Genomic DNA, 14,587 nt, shown 5'->3' on the forward strand with positions numbered 1-14,587 from the left:
TTTGTTCTCATAGAAGATTTTCATTTCCTGTCCTGGTGACAACACTGCCCCAAATCCGTCCATAGTGCATTGGGGGTCCCCATTCAAAACTATACTGGGGAAAACCATACTGGGGAAACTTAATTCATTAAAAAAAAACAAAAAACTATTCACTCTGATGGCCAGCTTTAGATTCCACATGCAGTAAACCAGGAGTAGGCAACCTAGGCCCTTCAGCTGTGGTGCCAACCCCTGCACTAAACGCTGCTGCGAAGAGGAGCATGGTCCACAAAAAGAAACAAAGAACAGCCAATAACAATGTATTTGAAAGATTACACTGCCGGCCCACTCCTATGCAGGAGAAATGTAAACGTGACCTGGAGGAATTGGGACAAATCCATGGGGGGTAGCAGGAATCTCCAAAACCCTGTAAGGTCAGCAATCTCACCTGAATACAAAGTTGTGGGAGTCAATGTCTGGTCCATAGTCCGTTTCCTTAAGATTCCCCGAATTCCCCACCACGGCGCACGTTCGGCACTGGTACGGACTCCGCTCTGACAGGCTGGTCTCCCCCGGAATGACTTTAAACAACTCTTCAACGGCTTTGTTGATATCCATGGGGTTCCTCTCACTCTGCAGTTTCTGTTGGTGTAAATAAAAAATAGGTCGTATGAAAGGCACATCAATCCATTCATATACCAACGTGTTTCATGAACATTTCTCACTTGAAGTGCATCATCAGACAACACTTGATCATTTACACTTGCTGTTATCATGACTGCCCCTCTGAAAAGTGATCCAGCTCCTGTCAAATGTCATCTATTTGAGAAGAGGCTTGATGGCGATATAGCGCCTCTTGGATGTTGGTTTTACCCTTGAAAGCCTACAGCACTACAGTATTACACGCGGTCTCCTTGCAGAGGTCTGAACTTTGGAATCAGCAAAGCTCCAGCTGATTGGAGAGCTTGGCAGGGAAACAGAAGGTGACGAAGGTCAACAAAAAAGGGAAGGTGATGAATAGTAAGGGAAGGTGATGGGCGTCAAGGGGGAAGGGAAGATGGTAAATGGAAAGAATTATTGAAGATGATTTAGTGTAAGGTAAAGTGTTCAAAGGTAAGGGAAGGTGATGAAGGGTAAGGAAAATAAAAATGGTGGGTGAGGTTCCATAAGGAAAAGGAAAAGAAAAAAGAAAAGATAAAAAAAAAGGTGATAAATGTTAGGGAACCAGAAGCAGGGAAGGTGATGAAGAACAGGGGACCTAAAAAAAGAAGGTGATGAGAGGTGGGGGCCAAGAGTAAGGGTAAAGATTACAGAAAGTATAGAGTAAGGGAAGGCAATGATGGGTATGGAAAATGAAAATGGAAGGTGAAGTTCAGTAAGGGAAAAATGAAAAGTGAATAAAGGGAAGGAAAATGAAAAGAAAATATGATAAAAAAAAAGGTAGGGGCCAAGTACTAGAGTGGTAATACAGGATAATGGAAGAAGATGAAGGTCAAGGGAAAGAGAGAATGACAAGAGGGAAACATTATGGAAGGAGATGTAGAGTAAAAGAAGGCAATGAACGATAATAAAAATAAAAAAAAGGGAAGCTGAGGTTCAGTAAGGGAAAGTAAAAGTGATTAGGGGAAAGGAAAAATGAAAATAGGAGATGATTAAGGCTGTGTTCGGTGCGTCCCTATTCTTCGCTTCAGGGATGAATCAGGGCCAAATTTTTGCCTGAATTTGTCTCTGAATTGGAGCCAAAGACATACAGCACTCTTGTGCAAGCCGCTCCGGAGCCGCCACGGAGATATGTGAACTGGCTCCACAGAGGGACGGTCACAATCTTCTGTCATGAGAACTGGATGCGGGCAGACCCAGAAAAGGGAACCAGAAAAGGGAAGGGAATTAAAAAAAGAGAACCAGAATAGGGAAGGTGGTGAATAGCAGGGGACTAGAATAAAGAAGGTGATACAGGGCAATGGAAGATGACAAAGATCAAGGGAAAGAGAATATGAAGGGTAAGGATTACAGAAAGTGATGTAGAGTAAGGGAAGACAATGAAGGGTAAGGAAAATGAAAATGGATGGTCAGCTTCTGTAAGGGAAAATAAGTGATTAAGGGAAAGGAAAATAAAAACAAAAGGATGATAAAAAGGTGATAAAAGGTTAGGAAACTGGGAGAAGGGATGGTGATGAATAAGGGACCAGAATTGGAAAGGTAACACAGGATAATGGAAGATGATGAAGGTCCGGGAAAGGGAGAATGATAAGAGGGGAAAATTACAGAAGGTGATGTAGAGTTAGGCCGTATACACACGAGCGGACTTTTCAGCAACAAAAGTCCGACGGCCATTCCGGCGGACTTTCGTCAGACTTTTGACGGACTTCCGACGGACTTTTGAACAAACAGACTTGCCTACACACGATCACACCAAAGGCCGATGGATTCGTACGCGATGACGTACGACCGGACTAAAATAAGGAAGTTGATAGCCAGTAGCCAATAGCTGCCCTAGCGTGGGTTTTCGTCCGTCGGACTAGCATAGAGACGAGCGGATTTTTCGACCGGACTCGAAAGATTTGAAGCCTGTTTGAAATCTAAACTCCGTCAGATTTTCGACTGGAAAAGTCCGCTGAAGGTCCACTGAAGCCCACACATGATTGGATTGTCCGCCGGACTCGGTCCGTCAGACCAGTCCGGTTAAATAGTTCGCCCGTGTGTACGTTGCATAAGATGCATAAGAGAAGGTGATGAATGAAAATGAAAAGGAAAGGTAAAGTAAGGTTCAAAGTAAAAGTGATTAGGGAAAAGGCAAAAAAATTAGAGATGAAGGGTAGAGGACCAGAAAAGAAAAAGGTAATGAAGAATAGGGGACCAGAATAGGGAAGTCAATGAAAAGCAGGGGAACAAAAATGAAAAGGGAAGGTGAGGCTCAGTAAGGGGGAAACTAAAAATGATTATAAAAAAAAGGAAAATGAAAATGGATGAAAATTATATAGGGTAGGGGACCAGAATAGGGAAGGCGATGAAGAATAAAGGATATAGGGGTGGCGAAAGGTTGGGGACCAGAATAGGGAATTTGACAAAGGGCAGAGGACCAGAAAAGAGAGGGTAATGATGGACAAGGGGCCAGAAAAATTTATATGATGAAGGGTAGGCGGCCAGAAAAGAGAAAAACGAGGAAGGTAACCCAGTTGAATGGAGAGAGGAGTAGATTCAGGGTTGAAATAAACAGGGTGTGGAAGACATAAAGAGAAAATAGTAAATAAACGAAGAAGAGGAAAAGTAAGCCGAAGCCTTGCCACAGCATAAAAGCAATATCTGTTTTCATGGCCCCTACTCTCAAATAACAGATTTTGTATTATTACGAAAATGTTGTTTCATGCCATAATTTTCATCATTGGTTCCATCCTTTGATTGTTTCCAGGAATTTCCTGTTAGAGGCAGAGGGGGAATTGTGCCGGCTATATCCACAGGAATGCGATATCCAGTAGATGCAGCATCTGGAACTACATTCCCATGCAACCTTAGCATTGTAACCTGGCAGGCAAATGCCACGTGTCAATGTGCCACTATGTCAAACGGTGGCAGGAACTGCAGGGATTAAAGATATTTATCCTGATAAAACTTTTTTTTTTAAATTCTCACTTCTAAAAGTGTTTGTGGAGGAAGCATCTACGGACTCCAGGTGAGCTAGGACCTAGCTATCATACCTGTGTTCTTCCTGATTATAGTCAGCTGCCAAGGGATCACGATAAAGAAGCTGCTGATGTAGGGACACAAACCTCTTTCTTGTCAAAAGATTTTTATTAAGTTCATAGTAATAAGCTTAACATACAAACCTCTTTCAAATTTGGAGGTCATTCCCAGGCCTAGTTATAGTTGCCTTCATAGTGTTCATCTACAAAATAGTCAAAGATCCTGGGTATTGGGGAACATATTGACCACCTCCTGTGATGCAGCTGTCATCACATGATCGAGAGGGTGACCTCTTTGCTCCCAGGAAGCTTGGGCTCCAGCTTGGGCTCCAGGTATTTTGTAGTGACTGCAAGAAAGGAAGGATCTGTGGGGGGCAGCTGTAAAATTGGTTTGGTGGGCTTTAGGGCCTGTGTCGATGGGCTTTTGTTGGTTTCAGACAGGTTTCGCATTTCCTTACAAAGTCGACTGGGAATGCAAAACCTGTTTGAATCAGTTCAGGAGTTAGGATGAGCTTGAGTTTGGTTACAACCCATGTTCAATTGTACCTGGAAGGAAGCGGTCGGTGCTGGCCCAAAAAGCTGTGGCCAGCCCATTCCCTGCCTCGCAGCTGCACGTATAACAAGGGGCGGGGATGCTTGTGACACCATTGACCTAATATGGCGATATTAGGTAAATGTCATTGTGCTTGCCATGTGGCCATATTAGATCAATGATGTGACAAGCATCTCAGCCCCTAGATCTGCGGCTCATTGGGCTTGGCACTAACAGCTTCCTTCTGGTTTTCGACTGAGCCCAAGCTCATCTTTGGTCAGGAGGTCCACTGCAGGTCACCTGTCAGTGAGTTCTGCATGATTTTCTAAAACTGATGGCATCAGGTTGACATTGATTCAAACCCAAAGCCTGTCGACACAGACCCTTTAGGGACCCTATGACTTTGCCAGAATGGATTAATAACAAAGTCTGTTTAAGTGTTTATGCAGAACAGCCCGTTACTGGGGTGCATTTTTATAGATAAAGCAAAGAGATCTCTTAAGGTCACATAATGGCCCGCCACCCTCTTCCTCTCCCCTCAGCTACCAATCAACAATCAACAATTATTCCATTGTGCTTTGTATCCAACAGGGAGGTGAGGGGGGGGGTTGGGACAAAGTGTAATAAAGGAAAAAGGGAAGTGGATGAATAGTAAGGGGAGGTGTTGTATTCTAAAGAAAGGTTAAAAAAGTAATGGAAGTTGATAAAGGTTAAGGGAAAGGGAAAGGGAAGATGATGAATGGAAAGAATAGGGGAAGGTGATGTGGAGTTGTGGAAGGTGATGAAGTGTAAGAAAACAGAAGGCAGTAAAGGAGTGAGAGAAGGTGATGAAAAGTAACAAAAATAAAAAAAAAAATAAAAAAAGGGGAGGTGATGTTCAGTAAGGGAAAGGAAAATGAAGAGAGGATGATGATGGGTAGGAGACCAGTAAAGGGAAGGTGATGAAGGACACACAACCAGAAAGGGAAAGGGTAATAAAGGGAGGGGAACAAGAAGAGGGAAAGTGAAGAAAAATGGGGGACCAGAATAGGGAAGGCACTAAACAGTACCGGACTAGAATAAGGAAGGTGATGAAAGGTAATGGAAGATGACGGTCAAAAGGAAAGGGAAGATGATAAAGGGGAACGATTACAGAAGGTGATGCAGAGTAGGGGAAGGCGATAAAGGGTAGCGAAAATGAAAAGAAGATGATGATGGGAAGGGGACCAGTAAAGGGAAGGTGATGAAGAGTCGACAACCAGAAAGGGAAGGGGTGATCAAGCGTGGGGAACAAGAAAAGGGAATGTGAAAAAGAATAGGGGGACCAGAATAGGGATGATGGTGAAGAGTAGGGGAAAGGGAAGATGTTAAAGGGGAAGGCTTACAGAACATGGTGCAGAGTAAGGAAAGGCGATGAAGGGTAACAAAAATGAAAAGGGAAGGTGAGGTTCAGGAAGGCTAAAAGGAAAAGTGATTAAAAGGAAAGAAAAATGAAAAGAGAGGATGATGGGTTAGGGGCCAGTAAAGAGAAGGTGATGAAGGGTCGACAACCAGTAAGGGTCAGGCTACTATACCTTCAGGCGATCACACACGGTGGCGGTTCATTCTCTATCATTTATCACTACAGCTTTGTCTACTAAGGTAGACCCTGGGAATCCATCTCCCCTTCCCTGAGGAGCCTACATGGGCTAACCGTAAAGAATCAAATCACTTTCAAGACCCTCTGCCTCACCCACAAATGCATACAAGGAAACGTTCCTCAATACCTATGCGAGAAAATAAAACAACACACCCAATCGCAGTCTTCACTCTTCTAACCAAAACCTTCTCCTTATTCCAAAACCCTGCTACAACACAAAGGGAGAACGAAGATTCGCAGTCCAAGGACCACGGCTATGGAACGCTCTAATGACTTACATCCGCATGGAAGAAAACCATCAGGCCTTCAGAAAAAAAAAATCAAGACCTACCTCTTCTAAGAAGCTGGACAACACAGGACCGATCTAGCACCTTGAGGGGATTCAGTTCGCATTTGCAGCGCTATACAAATCATTTATTCATTCATTCAAGGTGATTGGCTATCCTAGTGAAACACTTTCCTTTCTACTATTGGACATCGCTGGTTACTGTTACAACATTAAATAGTGACGTTAGTTCACTCATTCCACCGCTGTAGATAAGTATCTACTATAAAGTCCATATTTCTATTCCAATTTCTTTCCAGTAAGGGAAGGGGGTGAGCAAGAGTAGGAAACAAGAAAAGAGAATGTGAAGAAGAAAAGGGGGACCAGAATAGGGAAGATAATGAAGAGTAGGGGAAGATGATGAAGGTCTAGGGAAAGGGAAGATGATAAAGGGGAAGGCTTACGGAAGGTGATGCAGAGTAAGGGAGGGCGATGAAGGGTAACGAAAATGAAAAGGGAAGGTGAGGTTCAGTAAGGGTAAAGGAAAAGTGATTAAAGGAAAGAAAAATGAAAAGAGGATGATAATGGGTTAGGGACCAGTAAAAAGGGAAGGAGATGAAGGGTAGGCAACAAGACAAAGAAAGTGTGATAAAGAGTGAGAAACCAGATGGGGAAGGGGAGGGATTACGAAATGTGAGGGAGAGTAAGGGAAGGCGATGAAGGGTAATGAAAATGAAAAGCATTTATTAAAAGAAGAGAAAAAGTAGAGTAAGGGAAGGGGATTAATGGTAAGGTCATTTTGAAGGGTAAGGAAAATGGCTCCTAATCACTAATTATTCCATCATACTTTGCAGTGGGGAGGCGAGGAGGGAGGAAATGCAGGACACAATGTGACTATGTGAAATCTAGCTGCCATTTCCATAATAAGGATTCTTGCATTTTCAGGGTAGTGGAACACTTTAAAAGAAAAAAAAAGGGGGGGGGGGGCGCTTGCATTACGATCACGCCAGCAGCAGCCTATACACATTGGCACAGGTCTCTTTTAAAGAGAAGTACTGTATATAATCGAGAATAAGCAGACTATTTCAGCACATTTTTTATGCTGAAAAAGCCCCCCTCGGCTTATACTCAAGTGAGGTTCTTGAGTGGGGGTGCAGCATTACTGTGCCCATCTGCAGCTGTACCTTTGATAACTTAAACAGTGGGTGTCTCCTGCTGTGTCATGCAGTCTGTTCGGCGGCCGTCCATTGTAACAGAGCCCCGCCTCCTCCTCGTCCGTGATAGACGGAACACTGATACAATGCTGGGAAACTGAATCAGTGTTCCGTCTATCACGGACGAGGAGGAGGCGGGGCTTTGTTACAGTGGACGGCCGCCAAACAGACTGCATGACACAGCGGGAGACACTCGCTGTTTAAGTTATCAAAGGTACAACTGCAGATGGGCACAGTGAGGCTGCAGATGGGCACAGTGAGGCCGCATATGGGAACAGTGAGGCTGCAGATGGGCACAGTGAGGCTGCAGATGGGCACAGTGAGGCTGCAGATGGGCACTGATGATAAAGGTGGGCACAGTGAGGCTGCAGATGGGCACAATGAGGCTGCAGATGGGCACTGACGATACAGGTGGGCACAGTGAGGCTGCAGATGGGCACAGTGAGGCTGCAGATGGGCACAGTGAGGCTGCAGATGGGCACTGATGGTAAAGGTGGGCACAGTGAGGCTGCAGATGGGCACAATGAGGCTGCAGATGGGCACTGATGCTAAAGGTGGGCACAGTGAGGCTGAAGATGGGCACAATGAGGCTGCAGATGGGCACTGATGATACAGGTGGGCACAGTGAGGCTGCAGATGGGCACAGTGAGGCTGCAGATGGGCATTGTTTTGTATTTCCCACCCTAGGCTTTTACTCGAGTCAAATTTTTTGTGGTAAAATTAGGTGCCTCGGCTTATACTCGGGCCGGCCTATATTCGAGTATATGCAGTATAGTGGAAAAGAACAATAAAAATTGATGGGTGATAAAAAATATGAAAAGGGAATGAGGAGGAATTATTGGGAATGGAAAGCAACAGGATTTAATGAATTTAGACAGTATTCATAGATGACTCATTTTCCTTTTTCAATATTTTCCACACTAATAAAACTTTTGTTTATGAAACGAAGTATCCAATTTGGTTAATGTTAATTTGTTTAGAAATATGATCAGAAAACTGTGAAGGTAATTGACAAAACAGCGAGCTCTGAAGTCGGGAGCACAACGCACGGAATCAGATACAGTGGCAGCTAAACATTCCTTTCGCGTGTTTTAATTAGACGTAATGACAAAAAGCAGAACAGGGAAGATACGAATCCATATGTCGCTGTCACGTCGTCACTTAAAATAACACCGGGCCATATCTGTACGCTACATCGTATTTCTGTCAGTGACAGCGGCCAATTACCCAAAGCACACACATCTATTATTAGCGGCACAGGTGGGAAGGGGTAGATTTCTGCTTGGGGGGCCACCCGTGTCAGGTTAAAGGCCCGTTGCGCTCACAGATCGTGTTTTGTAAAAAAAAAAAAAAAATCTGTTTTAATTACATGTCTACTTGACGAAGGAGTAGCAGAAATAACGATGTACAAATTACTATTACAATAATTACTGGAAACACTATACAGTGTCGGTGGCAAAGCAAAGATAGTGTCAACACTTACGGAATGTTCAGGTGGGGGGAGGGGGTCATATTCCCCCCAAGACTGGTGAAATAACCACAAATGAGGTGTCCTCATCACTGATCCTAAAGCCCATCTCTGGACAAAGCGCTTCTCCCTTCCATTCCCCCCCTCATCCATTCAACAGTTTTTGATAACAAAGCCTTTATTGCACTCACCCACCTCCGCCACCCTTGCCCCTAGACAGCACCACTTGTAGGAGTGACGACCGATGGTTCCAGTGCTGCAATTTGTGTCTGTGACCACTAGTCATGCCTTTGCGATATCATCACGTCACTGCAGTCTTTTGGATATTGAGGGAATCCCGACATTGGAGAGCCAAGAGGAAGTCTAAGAGGTAGTGGTGGCGGGGCGCTGGATATGGATTTTCCCAGGTCACCAAAATGCAAACAGGGTCGTTACTAGACATGTGCAGTTTGTTTCATTCTGAATTCGTTTAACGAATTTGGACAAATTCGTTAATTCTGAAATATTCGAATTTCCGAATATTCAGAAATTCGAAAATTAGGATGTTCGTAAATTCGAAAAGAAGAATGAAAATCCGAAAATTCAAAATAATTTGGCTGTTAGTGAACGTAACAAATACAAATTTATCTGAAGTTACGAATTACCCGAAATAACGAATGCCTTATCTAAACAAATGGAACGTAATGAATCAATAATAATAAATAACATGATAAACTTGAATCTGACAAGGCCTAATGTCACATTCAACCCCAAGCGCTTAAGGAAGTATGTATAAGGCAAAATAGAAGTGAACAACCAAAAGTAATGGCAACAGCAGCTGCCTAAAAAGTGCCTCTAAATTAGAAACAACACTGCTGAAACATAAGTAAAAGCCTAAAAAAGCTAATGGCAGCGCTAAAAGATGATTGGTCCTAAATAAAGCAACCTAAAAATTGTCATATAATAAAGTCCGTGTCCACTTTTAAATGCTGACGTGGATGATCCTGAATGAATTCTTATGACGGTCTATAGAGTGTAATCATCGAGGATAGCTGCATTCATTTTGTACTGTTTCACATCACACGTGCTCGGAAGGAAGAGAGGGGGGGGGGGGGTGTGTGCAAGGAAACCCCCTCTTATAAAAACTCTTACCGAATCCAACCTTGATTTAAGCGTGTTGGTCGTAACCCATGGGAATCACCGTCAATGCTCTTCCTCGATGGACGATCAGGACAGCTTGCCAATGGATCAGTGTTTAAAACCTTTAATTACTGGTATTGAGGAAACCATTTAGGAGGACCCACTTATCATAAGGCATCACCAGCTGTCCTGATCGCTTAAATCAAGGTTGGATTCGGTAAGAGTTTTTATAAGAGGGGGTTTCCTTGCACACCCCCCCCCTCTCTTCCTTCCGAGCACGTGTGATGTGAAACAGTACGAAATGAATGCGGCTATCCTCGATGATTACACTCTATAGACCGTCATAAGAATTCATTCAGGATCATCCACGTCAGCATTTAAAAGTGTACACGGACTTTATTATATGACAATTTTTAAGCTGCTTTATTTAGGACCAATCATCTTTTAGCGCTGCCATTAGTTTTTCTAGGCTTTTACTTAAATAATAAATAACAACAATAATAATAGTAATAATAACCTTTTATTATTATTTATTATGAATTAGTTCCGTTCCATTTGTTTAGATGCGGCATTCGTTATTTTGGATAATTCGTAACTTCAGATAAATTTTAATTCATTACATTCACTAACAGCCCAATTTGAAAGTAATGTCCAATACCTATAGATTAATAGTTAATTATTAATTATTATTTGTAATTTTCTTATTTTTTTTTTTTTCTTATTTTCGGCTTTTCAGATTTCCGAATGCCATATCTAAACAAATGGAATGGAATTAATAATAAGTAATAAAAGGTTTTTATTATTATTATTGTTATTTTTTATTATTGATTTATTATTGATTCATCAATAATAATAATAACCTTTTATTATTATTAATTAGTTCCGTTCCATTTGTTTAGATGTGGCATTCGTTATTTTGGATAATTCATAACTTCAGATAAATTCATATTCATTATATTCACTAACAGCCACATTTGAAAGGAATGCCCAAAACCTATAGATTAGTTAATTTTTAGTTATTATTTGGAATTTTCTGATTTTTTTTCTTATTTTCGACTTTCCAGATTTCCGAATGCCGTATCTAAACATATTGAATGGAATTAATAATAAGTAATAAAAGGTTTTTATTATTATTATTGTTATTTATTATTATTGATTCATTACATTTCATTTGTTTAGATACAGCATTCGTTATTTCCAAATTTCTGAATTTTTTAATCTACGAATTTATGAATCCCGAATTTTCACATTTCCGAATTCCGAATTTATGAAAAAACAAAAAACGAATGAAACGAAAACGAAAATGAACAAAATTGTCTAGTCATTACTAGAGCCCAACTGACCTGTATTTGGCAGCTCACCTCAAAGACATGGACCCCCCCGGATATAGGACATTCACCTGGGTTGGGAAATCCAATAGTACAGTAATAAGTCAAAGTCCATTTAACATTCTGCCACTTCACCCAACCCTGACGAAGGGGGATTGTGTGGCTCCTGCAACGCGTTGGATTTCTATTGCCCTGCTTATTGTAATCAGTTGAACAGTAAAGACTTTGGACTCTTAAGGATCTTGAATTTGGCACGCTATTTAAACCAATTACACTTAGAGCCAAAATGAAGTATCAATGTCAGCCAGGCATGGTCGTGAACACCCAAAGAAGGACCCTTCTGCTTTAGGTTAGTATTTTCAGATTACCTTCTTGATCAAATCCAGCAATTAGTTGAAGCACGAGAGGAGCTGTGCCCAGAGTGGACACTGAGGTCATTGATTACACATACGCAGGGCTACAAACAGTGGCGGCCCATGCATTGTGGGCGCCACCCCCCCATCCATGCACCCGGCCCCTTTCAGGACACCGAATGCATGGATTCCCATGGTGAGGGTGGGAGGGGGTGGTACTTTTTGAAGCACCTGATTAGAGCCAGAGGCTCTAATAGGCTTCAAAATAGGGTGGGCTCGGGGCACAGAGAGTGCGCCCTGATCCCACCCAATTTTGTGACGATAGTGAATTAATTTTTACTATTTTCACACTAACCTTCCTCCCCGCCAATCAGGAGGCAGGGCGTCAGACCTGTTTTCTGATTGGCCAAAGCGCCGGGCCACCCTATTGGATGCCTAGTGCTTAGGAAGAGGAGCGGAGGAGACACGCTGGAGCGGAGGTCGCCGCCGTTCTGGTGCACTTGGAGAGGAGCTGCTGCGCTGCCTGGCAGGCAGGGGGTCTGTCAGAGCATGAGCATGCGGGGGGGCGGGTGGGGGTGTGCTGCCAGAGCGAGTGGGGGGGGGGGGTCGTTGGGCACAGTGGCTGCATATGATGATCACAGTGGCTGCATATGATGGGCACAGTGACTATTGAATGGGCACAGTGGCTGCACATAGAGCCCTTTCACAATGGGGCGGGGGCGGCGTCGGCGGTAAAACGCAGCTATTATTAGCGGCGTTTTACCGTTGGTATGCGGCCGCTAGCGGGGCAGTTTTACGCCCCGCTAGCGGCCGAGAAAGGGTTAAATACCACCGCAAAGCGCCTCTGCAGAGGCGCTTTGCCGGCGGTATAGCCGCGCAGTCCCATTGATTTCAATGGGCAGGAGCGGTAAAGGAGCGGTATACACACCGCTCCGAAGATGCTGCTGGCAGGACTTTTTTTACCGCCCTGCCAGCGCATCGCTCCAGTGTGAAAGCCCTCGGGGCTTTCACACTGGAATGAAAGTAGCGGCACTTTCGGGTCGGTTTTCAGGCGCTATTATTAGCGCAATAGCGCCTGCAAACCGCCCCAGTGTGAAAGGGCTCTTAATAAGCACACTGGCTGTATTTGGTGGGCACAGTGGCTGCACATGATGGGCACAGTGACTGTATTTGGTGGGCACAGTGGCTGTATTTGGTGGTGGGCACAGGGGCTGCATTTGATGGGCACAGGGGCTGCATATGATGGAAACAGTGGCTGCATATGGGCACAGTGACTGCATTTGATGGGCACAGTGGCTGCATATGATGTGCACAGTGGCTGTATTTGATGGGCGCAGTAGCTGCACATGATGGGCACAGTGACTGTATTTGATGGGCACAGGGGCTGCACATGATGAGCACACTGGCTGTATTTGGTGGGCACAGTGGCTGCACATGATGGGCACAGTGACTGTATTTGATGGGCACAGGGGCTGCACATGATGAGCACACTGGCTGTATTTGGTGGGCACAGTGACTGTATTTGGTGCGCACACTGGCTCTATTTGGTGGGCACAGGGGCTGCATTTGGTGGGCACAGGGGCTGCATTTGATGGGCACTGGGGCTGCATTTGATGGGCACAGGGGCTGCATTTGATGGGCACAGGGGCTGCATTTGATGGGCACAGGGGCTGCATTTGATGGGCACAGGGGCTGGATTTGATGGGCATAGGGGCTGCATTTGATGGGCATAGGGGCTGCATTTGATGGGCACAGTGGCTGCATTTGATGGGCACAGTGGCTGCATTTGATGGGCAGAGTGGCTGCATATGATGGGCAGAGTGGCTGCATATGATGGGCACAGTGGCTGCATTTGATGGGCACAGTGGCTGCATTTGATGGGCAAAGTTGCTGAATTTTATAGGCACAGTGAGGCTGCATTTGATGTTTTTTTTTTTTTTTTTTTTTTTTTTTTTAAGTATTTTTCTGAATTTTTCAGTTTGTTTGAACCCCCCCCCCCCCAAAAAAAAAAATTGTGAGCACCAAATGTAATCGTAGTGGTGATTGATCCAGTGCTGTCACATGGTATGAGTTACATGCAGCACAATACACCAAAGTCCTGGGTTTTTTTCTCCAGTTGTTCAATGGAGCGGTGAGGAAGCAATATGAAGTTATAGTATATGCAGCTGAGGGATTAAAGCAAAACCCATTGCTTTGCCTCCATGGGTCGAGATTTGTATAAAAGTGAACTACATTCTGTGTTGGGGGCGAGTTTTTACCATTAGTGCTGGCACACTTACCTATTGGTGTGTCCTTCTCTACCTGTGACAGCTCCAGCCTTCAGTTACTCAATCTGATGACACCTCCATTAACACCCCCCCACCCCACCCCCGCCACTTCATTGGATGGCCACTGATAATTAAACGCTTGCACATGTGTCTCCAGACATCCATTCTCTTCTCACAAAGCCCCATTCACACCTCAGTGTTTTGTAGCTGGAAGCTTGAATCGCCAAAAGGCTGGAGGACAAAACAATCAATGATTCTCTATGGAGATGGTTTACATCTCCACACCAAGTCGCCTGAAGCCAAACGCTTGAAGCTCAAAAAAGTTCTGGAGCTCTTTTTGGAGCTTGAATCGCGCAGATTATGTGTTTTTGTGTTTTGTATAACAGTGTAAATTTGCTGTCCCCTCAAAATATCTCAACAAATAGCCATTATTTTCTAAACCGCTGGTAACAAAAGTGAGTACACCCCTAAGGGAAAATGTCCAAATTGGACCCAGTTAGCCATTTTCCCTCCCCGGTGCCATGTGACTCGTTAGTGTTACAAGGTTCCAGGTGTGAATGGGGAGCAGGTGTGTTAAATTTGGTGTTATCGCTCTCACTCTCTCATACTGATCACTGGAAGGTCAACATGGCACCTCATGGCAAAGAACTAGGCAAAGATGGCCTAGGCTATAAGAAGATTGCCAAGACCTTGAAACTGAGCTGCAGCGTGGTGGCCAAGACCATACAGCGGTTTAACAGGACAGGTTCCACTCAGAACAGGCC

The 14,587-nt window shown here is 44.1% G+C and overlaps 1 protein-coding gene across 3 annotated transcripts in view; it reads right to left on the bottom strand.

The window, feature by feature from the left end:
• The window catches only part of ST3GAL1 (ST3 beta-galactoside alpha-2,3-sialyltransferase 1), a 192,257-nt gene that overhangs the window by 31,553 nt on the left and 146,117 nt on the right, over nucleotides 1–14,587 (bottom strand). For all 3 annotated transcript variants that reach the window (XM_073632277.1, XM_073632276.1, XM_073632278.1), the window contains exon 4: nucleotides 428–621. In XM_073632277.1, coding sequence (XP_073488378.1) covers nucleotides 428–621 — 194 coding nt within the window. The remainder of the gene's footprint in view (nucleotides 1–427; nucleotides 622–14,587) is intronic.

The sequence above is a fragment of the Aquarana catesbeiana genome, linkage group LG05, assembly GCF_042186555.1.
Source record: "Aquarana catesbeiana isolate 2022-GZ linkage group LG05, ASM4218655v1, whole genome shotgun sequence".
Classification (NCBI taxonomy): Eukaryota; Metazoa; Chordata; class Amphibia; order Anura; family Ranidae; genus Aquarana; species Aquarana catesbeiana.